This window comes from Strigops habroptila, chromosome 1 (genome assembly GCF_004027225.2).
Source record: "Strigops habroptila isolate Jane chromosome 1, bStrHab1.2.pri, whole genome shotgun sequence".
Lineage (NCBI taxonomy): Eukaryota > Metazoa > Chordata > Aves > Psittaciformes > Psittacidae > Strigops > Strigops habroptila.
In genome coordinates this window covers 67,154,764-67,182,600 of record NC_044277.2, presented here as the reverse complement: position 1 = coordinate 67,182,600, position 27,837 = coordinate 67,154,764, and the positions used below count along the sequence as shown (strand labels likewise).

The 27,837-nt window shown below is 42.2% G+C and overlaps 2 protein-coding genes across 2 annotated transcripts in view; both read right to left on the bottom strand.

Annotated features, from left to right (window-relative positions):
• The window catches only part of TMEM245 (transmembrane protein 245), an 82,086-nt gene extending 75,153 nt beyond the window's left edge, over nucleotides 1-6,933 (bottom strand). The window contains 1 exon segment of the mRNA XM_030487336.1: nucleotides 6,281-6,933. Coding sequence (XP_030343196.1) covers nucleotides 6,281-6,904 — 624 coding nt within the window. The 5' untranslated portion in view covers nucleotides 6,905-6,933.
• Nucleotides 6,934-8,707: 1,774 nt separating this feature from the next.
• Nucleotides 8,708-25,675, bottom strand: FRRS1L (ferric chelate reductase 1 like). Its single transcript, XM_030490967.1, has 5 exons — nucleotides 25,356-25,675; nucleotides 23,407-23,491; nucleotides 22,778-22,916; nucleotides 20,035-20,281; nucleotides 8,708-19,576 (listed from the first exon to the last, which is right to left on the bottom strand). Exons 1-5 carry the CDS (start codon nucleotides 25,561-25,563, stop codon nucleotides 19,404-19,406), a joined length of 852 nt encoding a protein of 283 aa, XP_030346827.1. The 5' UTR covers nucleotides 25,564-25,675; the 3' UTR covers nucleotides 8,708-19,403.
• Nucleotides 25,676-27,837: the final 2,162 nt, after the last annotated feature.

Below are 27,837 nucleotides of genomic sequence, written 5' to 3'. Positions count from 1 at the left end.
CAAATGCATCGCTAAAAGCCAAACTGTGTTTGCCATCATGAACACCACAGTGTTTTCTTTATGTTAATTTGAAAGTGGTTTTCTAAACGGTAAAAAAAAAAATAATAAGGAGGCAGGTGAGGAATTACGAAAATGTCATTCTGACTCCAGTTTTCAAAACTGCAAGTAATTCCACATGGTTTTACTGTACATTCCTAAGTGCACAAGAGGGGAAAAAGGTCCCACAATGTGCAGAGTTTGGCAGAATGAAGAAAGTGTAACTGCCCTTCAGTTAGTATGGAGACACTGTGCCAAAGACACAAAACCAAACAAACAAAAAATCCACAAAACCAAAAAAAAACCCCCAACAAACCACCTGATCACACATGTAATACTATTGCTCACCTCAGAGCAAACTCAACCACCTTTTGCCTTCACTAAGGAAGCCATCATTTACCTAGGCAGGTAAATGACATCCTGATTTTTTTCCTAAGTGAACACGAGTAAGCATAAACCTGATAGAATGGGTTATTCCTTGTCCTAAGTCCAAAGGCCTAGAACAGTACCCATTCTGTTTCTTCTAGAACCCTCTACAGTGACATATACCCACATCAATATGCTTGGCATTAACACAGACTGCTAAATAATGTGAAACAGAAACCCAGTGTTTAGTGAGCCTACTCTTTTTTGAAGGGACAATAGTACAAACTTGTAACTAGAATCCTGGAACAGGGGAGAACTGACCATTGAAATTAACACTGACACACACAGGTTAAAAGTATTTTCAGCGTGTCCTGCAACATTTCCTATGCTGTGAATTTAAGGAAATCCATTAAACCTAAGATACCCAGAAGGCTGCAGCTATGGGTGTTGAAGATTACTCTCCTTTAGTCCACTCTTCCGGTCTTAATACAAAAGTTATTTGTAAGAAACTCAGTTAATAAAAATGCTATTCAGAAATCAAACTTTTCAAGATTCACTTGTGAAAAGAGGTTTTTTCAGAGAGCATCAAATTTTCTCCCTGCATACAGAGTACCACTCCTCTGACATGCTTCATGGTGACACTTCCAGAAGAAAAGGCTCCTCAGCATACACAGCTTCTTCACCTTCTTGCTTTATTACACAGACCACAGCTAAAATTTTGCTGGACAGTTACGTAACAGTCATTCCTTTCAGAGGTGGTAGGAAAAGAAGTATCACTGCATCCAAATACTACATATAAATACAAAAAGTAAGTAACATTATGTAGCATATACCATTCCCCTCAAGGCTAGCTGTCAGCTTAGTGCCTGGGGCTGCAGTTCTTGCATGCAAATCTAAACAAGCTCCTAAGCCTTTTCAAGAAAGGTACCTGACAGCAGGTTCTGCCAAAAATGAGGTGGGTGTGGAAGGGAAAAACAAAGGTGGAAAAGAAAACACTATCAACATCTCAGACTTTCCCTGCCCCTCCCCTTCATGTTTTTAAATAGGCCACATGCCGTGCCTACAGAGTTGATCTCTACCAAGTTGTGAAAACAAACCAAAACCTGTGGTTTTGGCAAGATGTGTTTATAGCCAGTACCTGTATGTGTGATTTATAAGCCATGACACCAAATAATGAAAAGATTATTATAAACAGCACAGAGAATACTTAAGGGCTTATTTAGGTGGTAGAGATTGGGGTGGGATGTTGGTTTGGTTTTGTTTGGGTTTTGGGGGTTATGCTGGGCAAGTTTTAGAAACCTGCAAGCCTAACTCTAAGAAGAAATGAAAAAAAAAAAAAAAAGAAAAAAGAAACCTCAAAAAAAGAGAAATTATACGAACCTCAAAAATCAGAACTGTGTTTTACTCATTTACAGTTATTCCCACTTTATAGTCAAACTTAACCTTTTCCTTTGCTAGAAGAGAAACTGCCCCATCAGGTGAACCTTCCACAGTGAATAGGACTGTGGAATCCAAGGTTCTTGGAGCCTGTGACCCAAAACATTTGCCAAGAAGCCTGTTTCAGAATTTCAATCTGCAAGAGTTACTTCATGGACTGCTGACATGTAGTGCCACCACAAATGTAAGCTTCCCTGGTGGATGTCTTTGAGACCTTCCGTGACAGGAAGCAGACAGCTGACCGGCTAAAACAGCCGAAGCCTACTTTCACAATATTCCAATGTAGAGGTCACAGCAAATGGTGATTCCAGATTTGCCCAGCACTGCAGTGAGGAAAGGATTGATCAGGTCCTCTAACTACATGCTAACCACTAGAACAACATGAGTTGTACCTACTACAGAGATATAAATATACACTGACACACACACACACGAGTACACAGTTCTGACCCTGACCAGTAACTTGTGGCAAACCAAGGAAGAAAGACTGGCCATCCAAGAAAGACTGACAACCCTGTAAGCAAGTTAACTCTAGAGAATTCTGCCAATTATTATTGTATCAGATTTAATTTACTAACATGAACTTCAGAGTCAATGTAAAGCAGCTGTATAATCAATTTCATCTGTCAGGATCTACAAACCAACCATTTTCTAAACAAGTATGACCATATGAACCCTGCTGAAAAAAAATAAAAAATACAACCAACAGCTGGCATTTCCTGCATATTGCTGCAAGTGTAAAACGTCAGGCTAAAGTAGTCTGAACTCATGTCAAAAAGAAAGAACTTCCCGTACCTTAGATACAGTGCTGGATACAAGCATACTTTTATAAAACTAGGACAACAAAGCAGTCCAAGATTAGTGTTCAGCAGGTATGCTAACCATGCTGAAACTGACAACACATACAAGGATATATTCAATTTGCTATGGAACAAACTCCTCTCCCTTCCACGGGAAAAAAAAAAAATAAATACAGAAGAACATTCTCCTTCCCTATTATACACCACTGAAGTTCATGTAGAGTGTATGTCCTCTGTGATAGACTTCTGCAAACAACCCATAGAAAAGGCTGGAGTCAGAGCAAAGAACTCATCTGGAATACATAACCAGCTCCTACATTTGTTGAGCAAGTTTCTTCAAAGATGATGCAGGAACCGTAAAGCACAAAGGGAAAGGAGACCGTGGGAACAAGATGCTTGTAGACTAGCCTAAGGTCTTGGACTTATTCCTCAAATACAGTGTTTTGCAATCACCTATTGCAAAGTCCTAACATGGAGGTATCTAGGATTCCTAATTCCTAAATTGTAGGTGTGACTTCAGAACCACCGACAGGAAGATAGCCATTTCCAAATCTTCACTCATCAACTCCAGGAATGGCTTTCCCAAATTTGAGGACAGGAAAGCTCTATAACATACTGGTGCCAAGATACAGCTTACTATGTCATTATCATATGCAATTGCTGCATTTGGAGAATGTTCCTGGAACAGAAGAGAATTTCTGTCTCTGTATCATGGCCAAGTAGATACCATAAAATACCTTTAGTTAGAGAACACCAAGCTGATGTCCCAAAAAGCCATCATTGTTCTCACTCAAATTCTAATGATAGGCACCCCCTCACTTCTCTAGTACAGCAGAGGGAACCAAAAAGGGAGAAGACAATCGTGCATGTTCCTCCTCTCTGTAAGCAGGAGCACCATCCAGGTGAGGCAAAGTTCCAAATAAAAATAAATATACTGTACACCTTTGCAGCCCAAGGCAGGCTCGGTGGCTGGGGCACATACATTCATACTTCACAAGATGAAAATTACCATAAACAAATGTATTATGCTAGTCAGATACTGGTCTCACACTTGAAACACACCATGCTTGTTCATCTCTTTTATGCTTTTAATGAATTATTTATATACATGCCATGTTCTTGCCAATAAAGTATTCCTTGCTGTCTAATGGGAAAATTTACTTATGTTAATTAAATTATTCTGTATCAAATATTTCAAACCACAGAAATCTAGATTGGCTTAGTCGGCTGCTAAAAGAAACGGTGCAAGTAGTAAAATCACCATTACTTTTGCTTATCAAACAGAGTATCTACAAACAAAACCAGCTGTAATCTTCATGCAAGATAACATACAGAACGAAACCTGGAGGAGTCAAGTCCCAGAGAAGAACAGTACAATGGAGCAAGCTGACTTACAATAACCAGAACTCCCGTGCAGCTAACAGGCAGAATTTACACAGGCAAACAGACCCTTGCAGTATAACATGGCAATTAAATGGCTTTAAAATGCTTAACTGAAGTTAAAACAGATACTATTAACTGATTCAGCTCAAGGCTCCCAAAAACATGGATAAAATTAAGTTATCCTCCTACATGCCTGAGGTAACACAAATCAAGTTAACAGCATAATTCAAAAAACTGGAATAGGAAAACACTGTAAAGCATTATAGATGATGCCATGCTGAATTGAGATTATCTACAAAGGAATGCCCAGAGTTTCCTTCTCATACAGTCCCCAGAAAAAGACACAGGCAGCTTGCTTAGAAAGCTACTGCAACTGGTTTGCTTATGGAAGCCCGTGGTCAGTTATTTTGACACAAACCCAGAATTCTTCCCAAGGAACACAAGTCAGAGGAGTTCTGAGAATTTCCTCTCTTTTGCCCAGTTAAAATCCTACAGCACTTCAGCGAACATAAGCGCTGTATCGGAAACACCAGTGCAAAACAAAAGTGTCAGACACTGCTAAACGAAACTGCACTGAGCATGCACAGACATCCAGCAGTGCATTACAACCATAGTTACGAGGTCAAATCAGTGCTGTTTCCTTTAGCACCCTTATACTTACACGGTGTAAGTACAGCTTAATTAACGAAGTCTGAATAAAGGACTGGACTTAGCCAAGTCGACCAGTGTAGCACTATTGTCCATTTGTTAAAAAGAAAACGGGTAGGCCAACGCAAAGGGAAGTCTTAAGCTTATCAAATAAATTGTGTGGCAAGAAATCTCAACTTCTCATCAGTACCAAGCCATGCTTAGATTCTTCCACCACTCAGCTGAAGGTAAAGATGGCTGTATCATAGATTAGTTAGGGTTGGAAAGGGCTTAAGATCATCTAGTTCCAACCCCCATCGTGCCTCTTTATAAAAATACAGAGTGTGTCTCTATCTACTCAGTCTTAATTATACTTCTGAGACAGAACAGACCAGAAACAGATCTCCCCTGGCATTTTCCAGTGTATGACAACACTTCAGAATAGAAAACCAGTAAAACCTTTTCTTCCAATGTTTATTTTCAAAAGACAAAACACATTCTCCAGCCCATCCTACTCAAGCTAGAAATAGCTCACGACATCCTTGGTCAGTACATTCAGAAGAACTACTACTTTTTTGTTTCTGGTACACACCTCCAAAGTTGTGTTTGAGATATCAGCATGCACCAGCTCCACCAAAGGAATAAAACTAGCATACAAAATCAGAAGCCTGGACAAGCTTGTTAGAGTTTTGGTGGTGGTGGGTTTGTTTTTGGGTTGGTTTTTTTTTTTTTCCTGATAGTTTCTTGCCCATGTAAGATCTGTTTTAGGTAGTTCTTCAGTTTTATCTGCACATACATCCTCATTAAACCAACTGTGTATGCAATTTTCCCACCAAGAGGGGAGTGGTGTTATTTTCTTTGTTTAAAAAACTAGAACAGCTTAAAAAACGAATCTTTGGCACCAAGCAATCTAAGCATGCCAACTGCACACCAATATTTAATAAAAGTATAACTTACTGATCCATGCTTTCACACAGCCATTTACTTCAGGTCTGTAGCACGTTTTTGCATTTTCAATTACCACTAACAAAATGAACATTAGTTCTGCCAAAAGTTTTACCTAATCTCTACGTATTGAAGACGACACAAGGAAAAGTAGTCTTCCAGTCTATTACCGTAAGTAACATTCATCAGCTAAACAAACAGCTTTACTTTTGAATGCTCGAATTGAGGTCTCATTGTCTGATACTTTAAGAAGAAAAGCCAAAAAGCAGTACACTGAGACTAGTCTTAAGACGCCTTTCCCCCGGAGTCACTTGGGGAGCCGAGCTGCTACTTCACAACACTTCACACACATTTTACAGATCAAGAGCGATGTTTGCGCAAGACCTCGCTTGAGACGCTGTTAAGCCAGGGGTAATTCAAACCTGGGTCATGGCTAAACTACCGATAGTAAATATCAACAGAGGAAGCGAGTCCGCTCCTGCTTCCCCGCCCTGCCAGCCCCCCGCCGCCGCGCAACAAGTGAGATGGCGGCCGCCCCCCGGGGCAGTCCAAGGCCACATTCCCCCTCCCCGGGGGGCCGCGCACCTCCGAGGCGGGGAGGGGGAAGCTGCCGCCCGCCGCCCCGCGTACCCCCCAGGGAAGCCCGGCCACCGGCGGAGCCCCTTCCCGCTGAGGCGGGCACTCACCCACTGGCTGCTGAAGTAGTCCAACCCCTGGCAGATGAAGCAGCCGGCCTGGGCCAGCAGCACCTGCACGCCCAGGGAGCTGCCCAGGCAGTAGAGCCCGTAGAGCAGCGGCCCCCCGGCGCCCAGGATCAGCAGGAGCCGCCGCCGCCGCAGCACCTGCTCGCCCAGCGCCTCCACGCCGTAGTTGGCGAAGCAGATGGGGAGGAGGAGGGCGGCCAGCAGGACGGGCGTGCGGGAGCGCTGCAGGCGGCCGAGCCAGCGGCGGCCCAGCGCCGTCAGCGAGCTCTTGAAGGGGTGCAGGAAGGTGCCACAGAGCACAGCCCAGAGCAGCGGCCGCAGGAAGGCCTCTAGGATAAAGTAGACCAGGACGGCGGCGCCGCAGCACAGCCCCGCGAACAGCAGCGCCCCGGTGTTGTAGAAGGCCTGCTTGATCGGCTTCTCCAGCCGCGGCAGCGACATCCCCGCCGCCCCGCCCGGGCTGCCCAACGGCAGCCGCGGCATGGCCGCCGCGCCTTCCGCCCCGGCGGTGCCCGCGCTGGCAGAGCCGCCCGTCCGCCGCTCCTGCGCCGGCGAGCCCGGAGGGGCCGCGGCCGGAGCCGCCGAGGGTTTTCCGCTGTCAGCCATGGCGCACCCCCCGCGCCGCGCAGCGCCGGGCTCGGCCGCCGCTGACAGCGGGCAACGCGCAGCTGCCGCCGCCGCCGCCACAGGCGAGGGCGCGGAGGGCTGTCCGGGGCTGCCGGGGCGGTACTGCCGCCCCGCGGCTCCGGGCACGGGCGTACGCCCAGCCCCGCGGGGAAGGGGAGGTGCCGGCGGGGAAGGGTGCCGGGAAATGTAGTTCCGCTCCCGGCGAGCCGGCGGCCGCGCCCCCCCAGCCCGTGTCAGGCAGCGGCGGAGCGGCGGGGGGTGTCCCGGGGATCCGTTATCCCGCCCTTGCCGCTTCGGTTGCTGCCGAGGCTTCCCAGCGCCGTCCTTGCTTCTCTTCAGGAAGGCTGCCAAGGGCTGGAGGCTGAGAGCCCAGCAACTTGCTTCACGTCCTCGTCCCCATCCCAGCAGCGCAGCCCTGTCGCTGCTCTGTTAAACGCTCTCCCGTCCCTACTGCTGCTTTAGTCTCTGGAGGAAGAAAATACTCGTAAATGTGCAGTGTCATTGCAAGGAGGAGAGCAACACTGGTTAGACCGGCTGCGGAATTTTGTCTTGTCTGAACGTGTGCTGGAATCAAGTTATTTAACAAGGAAGCATCTGCACTTTTACTGGGAATCAGGCCTGCTGAGGAAGTAGTTGTTCTCTCTGGGGTTTTAGACCTGACACTTCTGAAACTATGTTGCATGAAATGTTTTCTACAAACAATCTAGGGAGGAGCTAATTTCTTGCATTTGCCATCCGTGCCTGAGGGTGACAGGTCACATTTTACAGATGACCCAGCTGCCTCTGTAATCAATATGCTTGGACTGAGCAAGTTTTGAGACAACTGGAATCCACAACATTTGCTCAGTGCTGGCACTGCGCTGCTGAAACAGTTTTCCTTCCACAGCCTAACACAACCCTTCAGCAAGTACTAAAGCTATTGTAATACCACCATAAAACCACAAGAGGGATCTTCTTCTTCTGAAAGAGACGCAGGATAGTCTCTACAACTTCTTACAGAGGTTGCATACCAATAGCCATGTAAAAAGTGCAGAGATAGGGGATTTTTTTTCTTTATTTTCCATTTTAGGACTTACATGCGAGTTTGAAATTTAATGTTATGTGACTTTATGGTAGATTTCTGACCAGCAGAACTTTGGTGGAGCATTTCTTGCACAATACAGATGTCTAAAAGCTGAAATTCTCCTGAACCCAATTGTTTTTAACTTGTAAAGTGGGAACATAACTGTTCATAAACCGGATTTTAAAGGCAGAACAATACAAAGACAACAGACTATAGCAGACACCTATCCTTATCATCATTCCAAGGAGGAAAGGTAGAGATTTCTCCACGTGCTTCCTGTAACCTCACTGCATCCTACCCAGCCAGTTTCCTAGAGCTTTTGCACCGCAGTCCCAACTTGTTGGTGCTGCAAAATCTTTCCTGCTTGTTACACGCACGTTTGTGCTTATGAAGGTCCCTCTTGGCTCCCGCAGCTCCTCATTTTCCTCTGCTGAACAGGTCCCATGTAGGTTTGACAAAGTACTTTCTTGCAGTGAAGGCATTTATAGACCTACAGGTGCCTCGTTTGATCCTGGTGGTGACGAGGCATTACAAGCAGTTTTCTGTATGAGAAGCTTTTATTGCACCTTAAAACGATGCTGCCACTCACTGCTCTTTGATCAGATAGGTCTGCCTCCTGGCAGGGTGCCAAAATATGTACCAAGTGTGCCTCACCACCTGAACCTTTTCAGTTCCTGCGAAGTGGAGGAAATGTGCCAAAGAAAGAGAGACTCTAATGGCTCATTATAATACATTTATTGCATTAAAATTCAATTAGCAAGTGTCAGTTAAAGCTTACATGGCGGGAGTTAGATAAACAGAGATGCCAGCAAGTCAAACCTTCATAGGCACACCCTTATTCCTTTCATTTTTCCTAACAGACTCGGGCAGTCACGTTATTCAGGAATAGAAATTAATGGCACCTCTGACTGGAGAGAAGCTATAAATCTTGATTTACATAAGCTAAGGATTTGGTCCCTGCTGTAGAAAACCTTTCCTTTCCAATTCTGTGCTTTACTCTTCATTATAAATAACATATCAGAAATAAAATAAGAATTAAAAAAACCCCCAAACAAACAAAACCAAAGCCACAATGCAATGAAATAAAGATTTCTAACTCATGTAGGGCCACAACATGAACACTTAAGAACAGGGACATGACCATAAACATCAGAAAACAAGCTCCAAGGTGAGAGTTGAGGGACGATGCGCGATCTTCACAAGGCATACCTCAAGCTCTGAAAACTTACTTCCACAACAGATTTCAAACAACTGCATCCTTCACAGCTGGTTTTATTCAGGATTTGAAGCATTATGTGATTGTAGATTAGATGCCCATCTAGGGGTAAATTGCACTGATAAATCATGATTTAGACATTTTTATGGCCATAGGTAAGAAGTGCACCTCACGGTACTATACCGCTGGAAATTCTCAGTCCTTTTGGATGTATTTTTGCAATTAGTAATGCTTCAATAGTGAAGAGGGCAGCACAGGAATGCTTTTGTGTCAATGCAGAAAACAGGTATGTGCCTAAAAGTACACATATGGTAAATAATGGTAGTCTTCAGTGTTCTTCTATGTAAAGGGAAATATAAAAGGAGGTATTAGCTAGTAAGAGAGAAGTTTGTAACTTCTGTCTGCTGCTGCTGCACAATGACCCATGATTTTGTGCACTGAACCGAAGCTTTCTGAGTCCCCTTCAAGAAAAACCAGACACTTCTAGTTCTTATTATGTGCAGTCAACACAGCTCAAAGTTACAAGCTGTCTTACACATGATAGTAAAATATTGGGTACAGAGGTGGCCGTGAAGCAAAGGAGACAGACAACACTGGCGACAGCAAGTTAATTATGATTTATACTGGAAATAACCACATGAAACTATGAAATAATAAAGAAGCCACAAGGTGTCAGCACTGGCCTGTGTAGTTAGAAAACAACTCTCTATCCCTTGTTATAACCTCTGTTACTAACGTTTGTGAATGTTGAGGTTAATTTCATTTCATTAATTCACCCCAGTTTAATGACAAAATAATATCCTCTTCAGAAAATGCCTTACCAATCTGTCAAATGTTACATAGCACAAGACAATATAATTTCAGACCCTCTGTTGAATATATTTAAGGCATCTATTGATCATGGTCGCTTGGACAGTGTGCAAGTAGCTGACACACATGAGAGCCATCCTTTCTTGCTGCCTGAAGCTACAGGGTAGCAATACGACAAACAACAAATGGAGCACATGGTGTAAAAGCAATAAATCTTTTGATGCCTTGAGCCAACTCTTCTGCTCAATTCCACCAGCAAGGAGCTAAAATACCTGCTCAAACCTGTGAGATCTCCAAAATTGAAGCATCCCTGTTTGAGACTTCTACAGCTGCTTTTGCTTGCTGAGTTTCACGGGATTTCCTTCTCTGTTGCCAATCTCTAATACCATTTAATTTTCTTTTCTGCAAAAGCCTGTTCTCACTGCTTCAGGAGCTGCTCTGTCTGGCCAAGCAATAGGGCAGTGATGACAGTAGATAAAGAACACCCAGATTTCTGATATTGGCAACTTGATGATAGTTGCTTCAAATACATTACAAAAACACAGCGTAGAGGTCATCACAGAAACCTCTACATTTCTCTTATAGCAAGTGACAATTGGGTTAATTCTTTGTTAAAATGCAGGTGATTACATTTATTTGCAGCTTCACTGTGATTCTGATGGTAAAAGAAAAATGTAGTTTCCCACATCTGTTAATTTGCTACTGTGATCAGCCTCACTGAATTAAATGCAATTACTCAGAGTAATAAATCCAAGCCCGCGGCACAGAAAGGAATTTTTAACATAGGGCAGCAGCAAAGGCTTCTTTAGCCTCACATAGACTTTTTTCCCCCCTTTTATAAATGCCATACCACACATTTTCTTAGACTAAAAAGGCATTTATTATAACAGGTTTATAAATGTTGTTGTCTGTCACTGTCAAATAGCTAACAAGGCTCACTTGAACACGAACATTTAGTATAAAACAGATGTTACAAAGCAGTGTTTTAGGGCATGCACTGATTGTAAAGTAGTTCCATAGGTCACCATAATTTCATTATGTATTCATTCAGTGTTATTTTTCTGAAAAGACTAGTCCTTAAATACAGAGAAGTTTGATGGTTACTTCTGGACTGGAAAACCCCAGTTCTGCACTCCTATCCAACCAAATGATCATTGGCTTCATATAGATGCTAGGTACTGGCATACAGAACGGAGCCTAGCATAAAGAATGCAGATCACCACTTAACACTATAGACACAAGTTGCTTATTTGCATGTTTTATCTATGTATTAGCCTTGAGAATGCTGAACAAAGTCAAAAGATAGAGATGACATTTCAGGTTCAACCATGAAACTTCTTGTAATACAAAACGAGTGGCAAGAGTTAACACAGTTATGACAGTCTGCTTACTTGCAAAGAGGTTAAAGCAAACTCAGAATATATTAATCAGAAATACCAAGGCATACCAGGCATCTGTTTTAACCTAAACAGAACTCATGATGCTTCAAATATGCTAACAAAAATGTATCTGCCTACATAAAGCATGGGGACATCACACGCAAGTATCAGGGTCCCACCATTTCATTTTTCTAACAAGTTAATCAGTTTAGAATTTCATCTTTGACTCTGTGTCAAGACTTGAATGATACTTCCAGCTTTAGAGAAGACCTATTGTGGCAGTTTTTTCTATTTCAGTGTTTATCACTGGTTTCATATCACTGAAAACAACTAAAAAGAAATCACTGCTTTATACATGAGTAGTCCAATATTTCAGAAACAGATGCCATATTTTGGGCTTCAATAATAAGATTTTTTTTCCACTGAGATTTAAATATGGCATTTGTACTTCCTTTCCCATTATCCTAATACTCTGCATGACAATATTTTCTTGACTGATCAAACTTGTACTTGTTTCACCTTGTTTGGGGGAAAAATAAAAAAATAATACTGTAAAAAGACTAACGTGAGGCTATTTTTTGTACCTAACAAGGTAACAGAAGGTTAGCATATAAAACCCAAAAAGCTAATACTGTACAGGTAACTTCTCAGGTTTCTATGTATTCACTCTGCCTCCCAAAACCCAGCTAGAAGTCAGGGAACATGTAGGTTTGTGTTTTATCTTCGTCTCCAAAGCAGAGTCTATCCTTTTGGTTTTAAACTCTCTTGTATAATTCTCAGAGTTACACACACATAAATACCTTCAGCAAAATTACATTGCCCAAATATTAATTCTGGGAAGTATATTTTTCATTAAACCTTGCAGATTACTGTTATGAAAAATCAGCAAGAATATTTTTATTCCTTGGCATACAACTCAAGTTCCTTTATTTAGTCTTCTACTAATACCATCTTATGAAATTGAGCTGAATAATGTCAAGCTTAAGAGGGAGATGTGAAACTAAATCAGGCAAAACGTTGCAATCACTCGTTGGCATAAAATATTCACTGCCCTATGCAGGCATTGGAGCCATAAAAGGTTTGCGCCTGCTTGGCACTTTTGAAAAATCCAATTACTTCCTTAAAAGTGCAAACATAGATTTGAGTATCATTTAGAAACAGCTCAGAAAAGAGCTGCTATCAAGTAATTCTGTAACTCTCTAAAGAGCATAACTTTACAGAAAGTTTCTTAAGAGCACCACATGAAAGTTCACCTTGTAAGGACATTCCTAAACAGCCTCTAATTGCAGATCAAAACGAGCCTATACAGAGCAGCAGGTGCTCTAAAATACAGGCTGTGAAGTCCTGCACGTATCCCAACCTCACATTGGTTTAAAAGAACACTCCTACTTAGATAAGAACCGCAGAAGCAGGGTAAAAGCAACAGTTGTGATTGATTGTGCAGCTGGTGAGGGAAAGTTCAGATTGGACATTAGAAAAAGGTTCTTCACCGGGAGGGCAGTTGGTCACTGGAACAGGCTCCCCAGGAGAGTGGTCACCCCACCAAGCCTATCAGAGTTCAAGGAGTGTCAATGATGTTCTTCGTCATATGGGTTAGTTTTAGGCAGTCCTGCATGGAGCAGGGAGTGGGACTCAATGATCCTTATGGGTCCCTTTGAACTTGATACAATCTGTAAGTGCAATTGAAACTACTCAGCAATCCAAGAAAAAAAAAAAGAAAAAAATCTGCCCCTTCCCTTGCAGCAGATTCATTGCTATTGCCAAGTCAAGTCACAGATTTTCAAAGCAAGTAATGTCTTTTAAGTCTGCTTTTTCACACCTATCAACTCCACAAGCTGCACACATCCTCCCTGACATTTCAAAATTGCACTGGTTTTGCCTCACTATCTGAGCCCAAATTAGATAAGTTAAATAACCAAGTTCAGGCATACATAATTTTACCAAACCTATTGTAAAAATCAAAGGAATAAAATGAAAAATAACAAAATTATTATTTCATATTAATAAAACAGGTTTAGAAAAGGAAGGTTTACTTAGAATTTACTCTGTATCTGCAAAAATCACATAAATTCCACAGAAACAACTACATAAAAAATAAATACAAAAATACAAGATGTGAAAAGTCGACATATGCTTTTTTTTTTTTTTTTTTAAACTAATTTTTGAACTCAGGAAATCGAGATCTTTAAAACCTTCCAGTTTGATCCATGTCTGTGCTCGGCAGGTTGTGGGAGTGCTGTATCGGGCCCTAACACACTGCTACAGAAATAGTGATAACGAAAATTTAATTAGAACAGATAGATAATGTACAGCGACAGCTGTTAAGAAAAAGATCTATAGCCCCCATCTTTTGACACTCAAACTCCTGTGAGTAGTTTGTAAAATGGCCAGTGAGCCGGTACTTCCCACAGCAGCGGACTGCTGCTACTACCTATGGGGTTTGGACAGGCTTTTATACCTCTAAAGGCAAGATCAAGCCTCTAGCTCTTATCTTGGAGTCAGATGGGAGTAGACGTCTTGCAGCATAGTTTGACCTTGTGCCCACATCAGCCCTGACACAGCCAGGACCTGCGTAACAGCTTAATTCTCATTCAAGACAGACTCTCTTCCTTCTATTCACATCAAGTAATATTTGCTTGTGATTAAGAGTGCCACATGTAAACTCATGCAAAAATAGGAAGCGTGCCCGAAGCAGTAGCCCTTCCTTGTCATTCAGCCTTACTATCAGTCTCTCCACCCTTCTATCCCATATTATCTGAGGTCACCACATAATGCTACCTCTGTGTAGCATTCAGACTGCTTTGCCCATTCCTTACACACTGTGGAGCTAGGGTTGAAACAGGATGCCAACTCATGCAAAGTTATGTCACGAAGCATTGAAACAACTGTAGTATTTAAATGTTTTCACTTCTATCATAAATCTAAGGCTCTAGACAAAGTTATGCTTTGTATAAAATATTAGCACTTTTCACATTAGGGAACTCTGAAAATAAGTGTTATTAGAATTTCTGTAATTCTGTGAAATACATTTCCTTCTCCTAAAGCTATTACCTAATACTTTTCTTTGGGGAAACTATTTGAAGATGTTAAAAAAAAAAAAAAAAAGTTGCTACAGATCAATGTGGTGAAACAGCAAAAGCACAGAGTTACAAAATGCAATTTAAATGCTAATAAAAGTTATGAAGTTGGCACATAAATTTTAATTCTGTCTCTAAAGTATGGCATGTGCAAACTTCCAGTGAACACAGAAGAGTCCAGAAAGACAAGACAAGAGGGTCTATTCTCTAAAAGGAGAATAACTTGCTTCTTTGTAAGTGTCTGATGCATTGGAGGGATTGGAAAGTAAGGAGAAGACAGGCAAAAAAAGCAGGGAGACCTCTGTCTTCCCTTAAATTTATAGCAGTCATTTACTTACAGACAACTGGAGTATCATCAACAGATTTCTGTGACTTGGATAATCATCAAAACAGTTGTGTGTCAGTCCTCTTTACCCACTAATTCCTCTTCACAGCTGGACTAAGACTTCTCATTATTACCTCACTAAATAACATAAGGCATATGCAGAAACAGGCACAGGACACGAGTTACTGACAAGGAGCATGGTACTTCTTAGCTGAAGACTAGTTGCTATCACTCACAATAAGCACACCATCCACAGTTTGGCAAAAGAGTCTTAGAATGGGTTGGGTTGGAAGAGGCCTTAAAGATCATCTAGTTCCAACTAGCTCTTCTTGCTGGTTCAGAACCAGGATATGGTGCCCCAAGCAAGCTTCAAGTCCATTGTCTGGAGGGCTTGCTCATGTAGGCCATGCTCCAAGTATTCTCTAATCGCTGTGCTGAAGACTGGAAGAGTCAGTGCCAAACACAGCTTTGACAACTTTTAACCCAATCTGCATGTTTCCTCAGGTTAGGGAGGCCACAAGTGCTTATTTTCTTTCTATCCAAGTCCTGCAAAACTAATCAAAATGGACAAGGCGGCCACAGAGGGATTTCAAATTTTTCTCATTTCAACATGCTCTCTTTCGAAACCAGAGCATTTCTTTTATAGCAATGGAATTTTGAAGCAAGCATCACCCGGTATCCAATAACATTATCAAATCAACTATCAAATCAAATCAAACCATTATCAGGTTGGGGTTTTTTTTGGGCAGTGGAGAAGAAAGGGGGGGAAAAGGGTGGGATCAAACAGTGCCTAGGAGTTATCTCACCTAGACGTAAAAATACACACAGTTGTTTAATTGCAGCAAAGAAAAAAATTACTTTCTGAAAGCCTGCCCTCTCCACTTCTTATTCTTTCTTTTCTACCCTACTTATCAATGTAATTTCAGGCCTAGCTTAGTATTTGTAGCAGGGTACCAGTCAGACACCACAGTCAAAATACAAGGTCCCTTTGCAATAGGCACTGTCACAAATATAAACACCTGCTTTCACTTCCAAGTAATGTACAAACTTTAAGTATAAAGCATTCTAGTTAAGATGGACAGAGTAAGCAGAAGATGATAACATAGTTAATGTTACAACCAATGGCCACAACTGAATTTCTGCATGGAAAGAACCTATTTGAGGATGTTAATTATTATCTTATGGTCTTTGCCAGTCATATCTCTCTTATTAATAATCAAAGTTAAGTTTCCAAAGGACACCATACTCTAAACATGCACTTTCTAAACTCTATGCTTCTGTATTAGGTCACCCTGCAGCAAGTAATTCTCAAAATAAAAAGAACATATTGCTAAAGTGCTTAACAGCTGCTTGCTAGTAGTCACCATAAAAAAACCTAAAAATTCTTTTGATTTTGAGAAGGAAACGTCTGCCTCCTTTGCCACAGGTGGCCTTTTCCTCTACTTTATGCTGGTAACTGTTAATTAGAAAAACAAAGAAAAAAATTTGAAATGTCATAATCACTTCAAAATTACTTTTAGGGAAGTTACTTTGTAGTGACTTTCTATAACAAGGACAAATCCTTGTTTTCAATATCGAAAGAAAAAAACCCACCCAAATACATGAAAACCAAAATACCTTCCATGACAAGTTACTGTGCCCACTCAAATGTTAAGACTTAAGAAATATCATTCAAAATTAAATACTGCTGAGTTAAAACCTTTTCATTTCTTTTATGCCTTTTTCTTTTCATATTTCTTCCCAACTAGAAATTTCTAAACACTTGTACCTTCTTGGTTTGTCAACTTGAATCTCATACTCCTGCTTTTCCTACTCGGAAGTGCAACTCTCACAAACTCAGAGCTAAACTCAACCATCAGCTGAAATGCCAAATAGAGCATTTTGCTGTTTGTTGTGGCTTTTTATTTCCACCCATTTGATTATAAATACTTAATTGGTGCTAATTAAGTACTTCAAAGCTTGGGTGAAAGTTTTTACAGAAATGCACATTTTTGCTAATACTTCAACAGAAAAATATGATTACAAAAACACCAGACAGACACCGACAAGGAAACTGAAAAAGGGTTAAAAAAACCCAAAACCAACCAAATGTATTTTTTGCCCTGCTTTAGAACCTTAGTACAGCTGAAGACAAAAACAGTTTTTACTTTGCAGGAGACATATCCTCAAGCAGCTCTGCCTCTGCTCTGAATTCACTGTCAATTGAGACCCTGAACTTTAACCATGTCTGACTCCATGTAAGTGGAAAGCAGTTCTATGGGTGTTGCACATTTACCTTGGTGTTAGTATTGTCATCTTTAACATACCTCTACACACAGGTCCAATCAGGCTATCCTAAATCCATCGCTGTATTAAAGAAAAGAGGAGCCAAAATGAGTTTCTATCCTATTTCAGTACCTTACAATTATTAGATTAGCCCTTTGGTGGGTAATCAGGTAAATGCCTGACACTAAAATAGTAAATACAAGGCCATAAACTAAAGCAACCCTGAGGCTACTTTAAATAGTGCAGTTCCTTCTCAGAGATCACAGTTATCACAGCTGTCTACAAATTAGCACAAAGGAGAAAGAATTTGCCCTAATGATTTCATCACTTCACCTGGTTGCTGAATAGAAAACTCTTTATCCAGGCTTCAGCTATCTGCTTCAGCCAGTCTTAAGGCTAAAGTTTACAGCCATCATGGACCAAAGCAGACCTTCCTTATTAAGTTGTCTCTACTCTGGATTTCACCAGATGATAAGCATGTTATCCTGCTTGAGAGAAGTAATTTATACTAAATAAAGCTATTATATGCACTTATAAAATTCACTTTATTCGGAATTTTTCTTCCTCTCCTGAACTCTAGTCCAGTAATTTTAAGTGAACAAATATTTAAAGACATCAGTGTAAATATGTATTGCTAAGCAATCTTTCTTTTGAAAGTGGAATAAAGTGTTTGTGATGGAGATAAATTAATTTTCAATTGAATTCATATACTTTAAGCATAGGTTTGAAGAATGCTGAGTCTAAAAAGATATTAGTCTACAAACTTCAGTCTGTGAATAATGATGCAAACCCAGCAAAGCTAGTTAATCTTTTTACACTGTATGCAGCAACGAGAATAGAAAGGAGGTCCATCCCATACTGTACCAGATCCTATGTTGCAGAGTTCTCAAGCGTACCACATTCATTAGAACTTTGGCACAATTTAAATTTTAATTCTATTTAAATAGAATTTTAATGCAAGTTGAGAGGTGAATGAGCAACCTTATCTAAGCACATTTAATTGCTACATGTAGACATGTGTCATACACTTCCTATTAGGTGAAGAACAGAAATTCTCCATAAAAACTCAAAGTTTTTCATAATATTCTGTGGCTCATAATTACATTTTGACACTTTTCATTTCTGTAATATTTAGCATTCATCTTTGTAATACTTATTAGTGATAAAAAAATCTAATGTACTTCCTCTTTACCTCACCTTTTTCCACGGTAACTACATTTTAGCAACAGTTTGATGAAACTAAAGCTACTTCTCTTCTTATTAATCCCTATCTTTCCTTACAAATAATCTCAATTATATTTCCATTTCTATGTAAGTTAACACCAGCTGCCCATATTCATCCTTAAGATGAACAGGATATACAAGCATACAACACAGAAAAACAGATTACTTCATACTCCTACATGACTGTTAAAAACATATTTACATGTCAGCAAAGTTACTGTTTGGTTTGGGGTGGTTTGGTTTGTTTTTTTTTGCATAAAAAGAGAAAAATTGATTAAATCTATTGGGAGGATACCCTATGGCTTGTTGGGAACTTCTATATTCTGCATGTTTTACACGTGGTTTTCCTATGTATGGAAAATTATCACTACTGTATTCTCCCTTCCCCTTTTTTAAATAACTTTATATCTCACTCAGAGGAGAAGTAGCCATTTCTTTCAAGAAGGCTGTTTAAACACTACTATAATAAAGACATTCATCACCTCTTTTCCATTGAAAAAAAATCACGTTAATGCTTCAGTATGAAAGTTTTGCTTCAGTACTTTAGTTTTGGAAAGTACCAGGCCATGTAAACCTTGATAAATATATAAAAAAAGGGAGAACTGTCCATTACTGAAGGGCAGGTTTTATACTGCTGTGTCGGTATCCAGATCTTAAGTTCAGAAACTGAGCCTGGAATTGTGCTGTCTTCTCCAGAAGTACCAAACAACATTATAATGTTTTCCCAAATTCGCTTTTTGGGAGCAATTTGGAAGGCAATTTTGTTATGTGATAAGGTGTCCATCACTAAATTCTCCTAAACACACATACAGACACCCCTCTCAAACACACATAGCACACGCACATTGATTTTACAAAAGTTCCTTTTCTTTAAGCAAGCAGTCACGACACTGAAAATATTCTCCTATATGTTCACTGATTATTCTTAAATGATTTGTCACCACTTTGCCACTCAAAGGAGATGGTTATTTCATTCTTCTGAGAAGCTAACTATGTTCAAAAGCACCTAGATGAGGATGGTGGTGTGATATAAATTCCAATAGAAAAATGCATTGTCCATCCATATAGCCGTCCATCCCGAGAAACTTCCACTGCCAAATTCTTGCTGTTTTCCACCAGTCATGGGGTTCCCATCAATAAATAGAAGGTCAGTGCAACAATGAGGAGCAAGCAGAATGGAGAAGAGAAGGTCTGATAGGCAGCTGATGGCATGAAAATATCTTCATACTTGTAAATACTGACAACATGCTCTGATACAGGTGGTGAGTCTATATCATGACGAGTTATAGAACCTTTAACAGGTAAGGGCAGAAAGAAATAACATCAGGTGCATTTTTTTCTATAATTCTTCCAAAGAAACAGGTAGACAGCCAAGTAATTTTCAAACCTACAGAAGCATGCAATATTACAGTGAGTAGGGTCATTTTTGCTTTCAGAAGTTAAACTTCTGAATAAAACAAATGAAATTCAAGTAAATGATAAACATCCTCCAAAGGAAATCAGAACTTCTAGTTATGAAGTTCTTCTAAATTTAGCTTTGGGAAGTGAGGTTAATAACTATATAGTCAGGAAAACAAGACATGTATTACTCTGTTATTTACCTTGTCTTCCTTTTTATCTGTTTTTAAGCCTCATCCTGCCAGAATTTTAGTTCATTAACAGAAAGGAAGTCTGGTAAGAATAATGTAACTGAAAGACATTTATCAGTTTTGGCACCTCAGTTCTGTCAGTAACACAGAAATCAACTTACCCTGAATTGCTGGACCCCAAGCAAACAGATAGTACCAACTCAAGTGCAGATCTACAATGGTTTCCTCTCGGGGAACATATACTGGACGCTTGAATCGACATGTCACACGATTGTTTTCAAAAACCCCTTCTTCATCTCTAGCAGGATTTCTCTGGATTTCTTTAGCCCACTGACCGACGTTATAGAAGTGCTGTATTCGGACTCTTCCATTATCATCATGAACACAAGCCATGACATCATCTCCTCCCTACACGGTACATATTGGTAGAAGGAAAACGAAAGTGTCACAAAGCATTTCCTCATATATGTACATAATTTTAATTATTTAAAACACATCAAGACCTGCGGCTCTCACTCCCTCTAAGTTATATTACACAAATACTTGTTTCCTTAACCATTTGTCTTTGGTCAGATTGAAAAGCACAAAGTGGATAGTAATATTTACTTACCCTTACTATCCAGGTATCAGTGCCATATTAAATACAGGCCCTACTTCTCCAATATTAATCTTTCTGATGTGTCATGCTGATGATAGACACAATGCTTGCTAGAGTGATCATCTCTCAGTTCTTTTTTATAGGGAAAGGAGAGGAAAAGGGTGCATTTCATCAATTTGGGAATATTTCTACGTGATTTGTAAAAGATGTGTCAAAAGTTAAGGAAAAATGGGACAACTAGGTAAAACACGTGCTTGAACAGTTTCTGGACCTCAGTGCTGCTGCAGGCAACCTTTCCAGATTCTGCCTTGAGCCTATCCTTGCCCATAACTTTCTCCAAGTTTAAGGTTTCTATATCTGAGCACAAACCCCTCATTCTAAAGTACAAAGAGGAAAAAATGAAGCTGTTTTCACATAGAAAAGAAAAAAAAAAAAAGGAAAGACAAAAGCATTCTGAATCTCAGTTAACAGAATGACATTACAAAATCCTGTCTGGGCACAACAGCCTGCAAGCAGAAAAGGATAACGTTATCTGAGAGAAAGAAATAGGTCGCAAGCCTTAAAAAAAAAATCTATTAAGGACACAAAATAGGGTTTTTTCCTGAATTCCTGTAGCTATCCATTTTGATAGGGCCTCCAAAGCACAGCCCACTTCCCACAGCTAAGCTGTTTTGGCCCAGTGTCATTTTACCGTTAGAGCCTGCACATCCCAGGACACCAAAACATCCTGGAAGTTAAGAAAAGGATGAAGTCAGCAGGGGGAAAAGAGAGGAAGACAGATTCTAGCTGGTTTAGTCCAGCTAACTGATGGGCATTAGATCACGTAGGCAGCAAATTTGGAAGCAAAACCTTTTACTTTACACTTACTTTATTCTTCTTACCAGAAGCTGAGACATAACATACTGGTTGGTGTGCCTGGGATAAAAGGTAATACCTGCTTTCCAGGTGGCTGATGAGATGCAAGCAGTGACACCATGGATTTGCTGCAGGTATATCTGAATTACAAACCGGTTACACAATCTCTGATAGCTTGGGGACAAATACTTAAAGGTGCTGAGCTGCTTTGAAAACCCTGTTGAGTACTTGCATTTCCAGGCATCTGAAATCTTCCCAAAATTTGTCTGTAAAACTGTTCCTCACAACATTAAAAACATGAACTGCTTCTCATGACATGAATTGTTCTTCATGATACAAAAGACTTCTACCTTTATTTTGCTTATTTACAGTCTCATAATAAAACATACATAGTAAGGACTGAAAAGCACCTGCCCTCACAGTTTTTCTATTTCTCATTTTGGGTACGATAAAAATCGTTAGGTCAGAGCAAGTCCTCCCATTCATTTTGTGGGTCCATGTTTAGGATGTCTAAATTCTGGGGGCTTTTTTGACTACTGCTTACAACTGTATGAGAAACAGTCCTGTCCTCTGACTTGTGATTTAGGACATAGACTCAGTATTGGTTTATATACTCAGTAGTGTTTCTGTATACAAACACCTACACTATGAACTGCATTTTAATCTTAAATATTTTACCAAGGATACCAGACAAAACATCTTTGCCTAAGTTGTCTATGGCTCACGTTGTTAAAGTTCACACAGTACATGCTCCTGTTTTGCTTACTGAAACATAATAAAAAGTGAAGCTTTTGAATGAAAAAGTAAGTACAGGAATAAGCATAAAGCCTAGCCACATAAAATTCAGGAGAGACAGAACAGATTTTAACAAGACTGTTTTCTAGAGTATGTATGTTTAAATTAGCAGGAATCATTTTGAGTCACATTTGTGGCTTCAATGGAACAACACAGAGGTATGAAAGAAACAAAATAATTTCCAGAGTTTAACAGTGAAAGTCATATTTATATCACTGAAAGTCTGCTCATTTACTGAAGAATAAAATTATTTGCTATTTAGTTTCTGATGTGCCTTTTGTCCAAGTAACACTGACATAAAGCACAACAGGTTATTTCCACATGAAATGGCTTATCCCTGAGAACTTTTCTAATAAAAAGATAAAAAGCTAGTAACATTGAGACATCCAGAGCTGAACTGAAATACTGAACAGTACAACTGAATGTTGTACTTCTCAGAGAAGAACAGAAAGGACATGTTAGGAAGGATGCAGCAGTTTTTTGGGAAGCAGTAGGCCTGGCTTCTGCTCCCAGGGTGGCTACCAAACAGTGCTTTGTTTTCAGTGAGTCAGTTTTTCCTCATATGCTCTGTTTCTGACAGATCTAATATAAACCACTTATATCCTAGCAAATAAAAGCATGCACACTGTCAACATCAAGAACTGTACACGTCTTACCATTTTCTTGTCTGAGGAAAATCCCACTGCCACCCAGCCATCTGTATCTGCACTCAACTCAAATTCAACATCAGCTCCTATTCTACGGTAGCTTAGAAAGTAGTCACAAGTCTCCGCGTTGCATCCAGGTTTACCATACCTAAATGGAATTGGAAATACATGTCACTTTTCCTTACAATTTCCTACTATGGAATTTAATTACGTTTGTGCAAGGAAAAAATATGAAAATGCATTTTGGTATAATGGCAGTAAATCGTGTTATATTACGCTAAACACAAAGTACCATTAATTGTTTGCAATTGTTACTCTTTTAGTGTAAGAATGTATAGTATTTAAACAGCATGGCAAGCCATTAGTTACACACAGTATTACTCTGTTGACCTTCCTAGCCCTGGTTTTGGAAGTGCTTCATGAAAACACAAGAAACATGAAATAACTGTAGGTCCATAACTATGCTGTATATCCTTAAATAATCTAGTTTCCTCAAATAATGTTGTCCATCTCTACAAAGTATGTTTTTAAGTAATAAACATTTATTAAAATGAATATAGAACATTTACCAAAGTCTCCAATTCAACTGGTCAGCATTTGCAAGCATAAAGGTATCTGCACTCTGATCTCAGACTGACCTGAAGCATCCCTTGGTTTTTCCACAGTCATCTACTCTGATCTTTGCAAATGGATCCACTGGAGGAGCAGTAGGGAAAGGGTAACCTGTATAATCAGAATAAATCATTACTAAATAAAATGCAAGGAATAAAAAGTAATAACGATAAAGAGAAAGGTTTTCCAATAGCATTTACTTTGTCTGCTGAACACTGAACTGTTCAGATGAGGGACTACTTTGTCACATGCACAATCTCTTGCTCAGATGGTCCTGGATCCAGGTACCAAAGTAACACTGATAACTGAAAACAAAAAAATTTCTCAGGTTTCCTACATTCGTCAAGAAGGGACAAGGGTGCTGGAGCATGGCTTTGCTACACTGACGGCAAAAGTTAACTCAAGGAAGCAGAAACACAGAGTAGTGCAGTTAACTAACAGTGAGGGGTCTCCACTCAGCTATCTCTTTGTGCACTCTTAATCATTGGATCATAGAATCAACTAGGTTGTAAAAGACCTTTAAGGTCATCAAGTCCAACCAAAATCAGACCTTTAAGATCACCAAGTCCCCTCAGGAAATCTGTAAGGGAACTCAGTCTGAGGCCTTAGCCATAAATGACAGTATTAAGCATAAATGCAGAGGACCAGATTCAGAGCTGTAGGAATGGATACTAAAAAGACCCTACAACACGTCTTACATTAGGAAGTAAAATTAAACACGCACTGCAGTAAAAGGTAAAGGAGTACCAAAACTGGGAATTGCCTGCCATCAATTGTGAAGGAAGATCCAGAAAAGCCAGACAATGACAGCTATGATTCCAAGCAATGCCCTGTCTGATGTACAATAGTAGACCAAAGAGAAAGCGTGAACATTTGCAAATAGACCTTTTCTGTCTTGGCTTGTAGAAGTTTGTCTGTTGCATGAACGCAGATATTTTAATAGATGCTCTTTTACTTAGCCAACTGAAAACCAGAGTCCTAGTTGTGAAACTATAAAGTCCTCCGAAAGTGTTTCACTGAATAGGAAATAAATACTGTGGTTAGCTACAGCATCTGCAAACAAACATTTAAACTACAGTTTTAGGCATTTGGGAGCCCTGATTCACTTTCCTAGATTTCTGACAATGCCAATGGAGACAGAAAGTATGCTGTAAGCCGCACATTACAGCCTCCATGAACTGTATCAGGGGCCTGGGTAAATTATGCAGCATAAATGTATTAAGTTGTCAAAATTTTGCAGCAGCCTGTAGCAGAGCATCACTGAAAGACTGGCTACAGGACACCCTACCTTCTCACTTCTTCCTCTTTTTCAGATGCACCAAACAACTGGTTTTCAATGCAGCCCAGCCACAAAATTGGAGTTTTAAGATCCTGCCATTTGCAAATTCGAAAGAAACCCACCGCAAAACCCACGACTACTGCGTTTGCTGTCACTCAAGACATCACACAGCACTTTTAAACCCACAAAACCCAGGACTCCTTTCAAGTCAGCAGCCCGGAAAGCTTTCCACGAGGGGGTTTGCACCTCGGAAGGCGAGCCCTTGCCGGCTGCCCCGCAAAGCGGGACCCGGACAGCGCCCGGCCCCCGGCTCTCAGCCCCCTCGGCCGCCTCCCGGGCTCCTGCCGCAGCCCCGCAGCCCCCGGCTCTGCCGCCCGGCCTGGGCTGCCCAGCCCCCGCCCGGGGAGGGAAGATGCCCGGGCCCGGGGGTGCCGCTGCGCCGCAGCGCGGCGGGGAGCGAGGCACCGGCCCTGCGAAGGGCCCGGCCGTCGGGTAAGGCGCCCGGGGCTGCCCTCTGGTCCCGTTCCCGTTCCCGGTCCCCGAACGGCAGCGGTGGCGGCCGCCCGGGCGGAAGATGGCGGCGGGCGCTGGCCTTCGTGCTGAACAACGTGCCGCCACCAGCACTACCCGCCGCGGCCCGGCCTTCCCTCCCCGCGCCGGGCTCGCCCGCCCGCTGCCTGCCCCCGGCCGCCGCACCTTCTTCGGAGAGGTAGCGCAGGTCGTAGAACTCGCTGGCGAAGGTGCCGTACGAGGAGTCGTGATGAGACCGCGCCGCCTCCTCGCCGTGCTCCCCGCCGCCCGCCTCCCGCCGCCCGCCGCCCTCCTCCGCCGGGCTGGCGGCGGAGCCGGCCAGGAGCAGCAGCAGCAGCAGCCGCCGCCAAGCGCCGCGGCTCCGCACCGCCATGGCGGCGGCGGCGACGGCGGCGGGGAGGCGGCGGCCGAGCGCGCTTCCTGCGCGGCCGCCCGCGGGCTCCTGAGCGGGTGCCGGCGGCGGAGCGGAGCGGAGCGGGGGAGGCGGCGGCGGGAGCCTGCCCCGGGGCGGGCGGTGCCGGAGGGACTGCGGGGTGCGAGAGGGGACGGTGCGGGAGGGTGTTTGGGGGAAAAGGTAGGGGAGGAGCGCGTGGGGGCTGTGGTGAGGGTCGTTCCCAGCCCCGTCCCGGGCAGAGCCCCGGCAGCACTGCGACCTCCCGCCGGGACCAACGCCAAAGCGGTGCGCGGTGGCCGGCCCCGCTTGCGGCTTCCCGCGACCCCCCGGCCCCAGCCCCACGCAGGGACCACCCCTCAGCTCACAGCCCACTGCTCACAGCCCACAGCTACAGCCTACAGCTACAGCCCACAGTTCACAGCTTGCAGGTTACAGCTCACACCCCATAGCTCACAGCCCACAGAGCACAGGCTATAGCCCACAGCTACAGCCCAGAGTTCACACCCCACAGCTCACAGCCCACAGCTTACACCTCACAGGTCACCACTCACATGCCACAGCTCACACCCCACAGCCTACAGCTCACAGCCCACAGCTCACACCTCACAGCTCACAGCCCTCAGCTCACAGCCCATAGCTCACACCCCACAGACCACAGCTCACAGCCCACCCGGCAGCAACTCACCATTGGGACGCCTTCTCCCTCCCCCAGGCTGGTGCACAGCTCCCAAGGGCTGCACCAGGCCCTCCGCAGCCACCCCCATGGCCTCGATTCACCAAAATGTCTCAGCATGAGCTTCAAGAGGACGTGATAAATCCCGCTCTGTAATTGCTGGCCAACATCTCTCTTATCTGTTTATTTTTAATGACTTCTGAGATGGGACTAGAGGCACAGCGCAACTTACCCTTCGTTTCAGGTAAAGCCCCACGCTAGTGAGCATTTGCTATCTGATTGCGTGTTCTTGCTTTTGTATTTTATGCAATGTAACCGCAGCGATGCGGATACACTGAAAACCTGGCAGAACTGAAAGAAACCCCTTCTTGTGCTCCCAAAGTTTGCTTGGGCTCTCGTAATCGACACTGGACTTGCAGCTGGGCATTAAGGGTATGTCTGTGTTCTCGCTGTGCCGTGGTATCTATGGGTTGATGTAGGAAAAGTGACCTTTCATCCCCCATATTCACCAAAATGGCTCTTTTCTCAGGTTTGAATTGCTGTCTTCTGGTTATAACTATAATTTCTTTTTTATGTTGTTTTGCATGGTTACAATCCCTCCTCTGAGAACCTGGTAGAAAATTGAGCAAAACATCAGAGGGGAGGGAGGGAGAGGGAAGACACAGCAGTCAGCAATATTCTGAAAATTAAAATAGCCCTCAATTTAAATATTTTCTTTTTTAGTATCACTGGCTGAACTGAGTTACTTTTTGATGGAGCACTGAGCCTGCCCAAGACCTAGGCTACATTAGGGAAAAGTTCATTCCCTTGGGTTACTTGTAATACCGGAGTGTGCTCAGCTGCACCGAGTGGAGTACGTTCATTCACATCTCCACACTTTAGTCCAGTGGAGTAGCACGCTCTCTGTCCCTACAAATAGATGAACAGCCACACAGAGGTAAAAAGTGAGTTGCAAAAGCAATTCTAATTGCATGCAAATTCAACGTGTTCCATAGAAGTGTATGGAAAAAGCTGCGGGAGAGCAACACCAAGCTCAAGTACAAAATAATGAGCCCCTTCTTCCCACCTCGCTGAGCTTGGCAAACTTTGCCAGGCCAGTGGAAAACAAGCAAACAAATGGCAATAGAAAAAGCCTTATAAATCAGGCTAAGGGGAAAATAAGGCTGCAGCTTATTCTTTCTGGCAATAATCAACTCTGATGAAGGCCCCCCGTCTCCTTTTTGAAATAGCTAGCCCAGGGTGGCGGTGCCTGTGAAGAAGTATTTGCTCAGCGAGGGAACAGCTGTCAGCTGCATGCTGGTTTTCTCCCCTGGAAAAAGGCTTTAGTGCACTGCGATACAAGCGATGCTTTGCAGTCATAGTAAACACTTAGGATATTTATCGTGAGTTGTTTGTACCTACATGACACCTATGGGTTTAAATCTGACAGCTAAGATAACTGTGATTTACAGTGGAGCTGCACTGGTTTTCTAAGGTGAAGACATGGCTGAGAGACTGACCCCATTGCATGTACCTCCCTCCTAATAAATCCTTTAAAATTAAAATTAAAATACTCTTGACACATTTTTTTTTGCTTAGTA

What these genes read in the sequence shown, in the direction of transcription:
- FRRS1L (XM_030490967.1), bottom strand. Translation starts at nt 25,563, where the DNA reads ATGGCGGTGCGGAGCCGCGGCGCTTGGCGGCGGCTGCTGCTGCTGCTG. An exon ending in GCGCTACCTCTCCGAAGAAG is followed by an intron (nt 23,492 to 25,355) that starts GTGCGGCGGCCG and finishes CTGATTATACAG; the next exon opens with GTTACCCTTTCCCTACTGCT. An exon ending in AAAACCAAGGGATGCTTCAG is followed by an intron (nt 22,917 to 23,406) that starts GTCAGTCTGAGA and finishes AATTCCATTTAG; the next exon opens with GTATGGTAAACCTGGATGCA.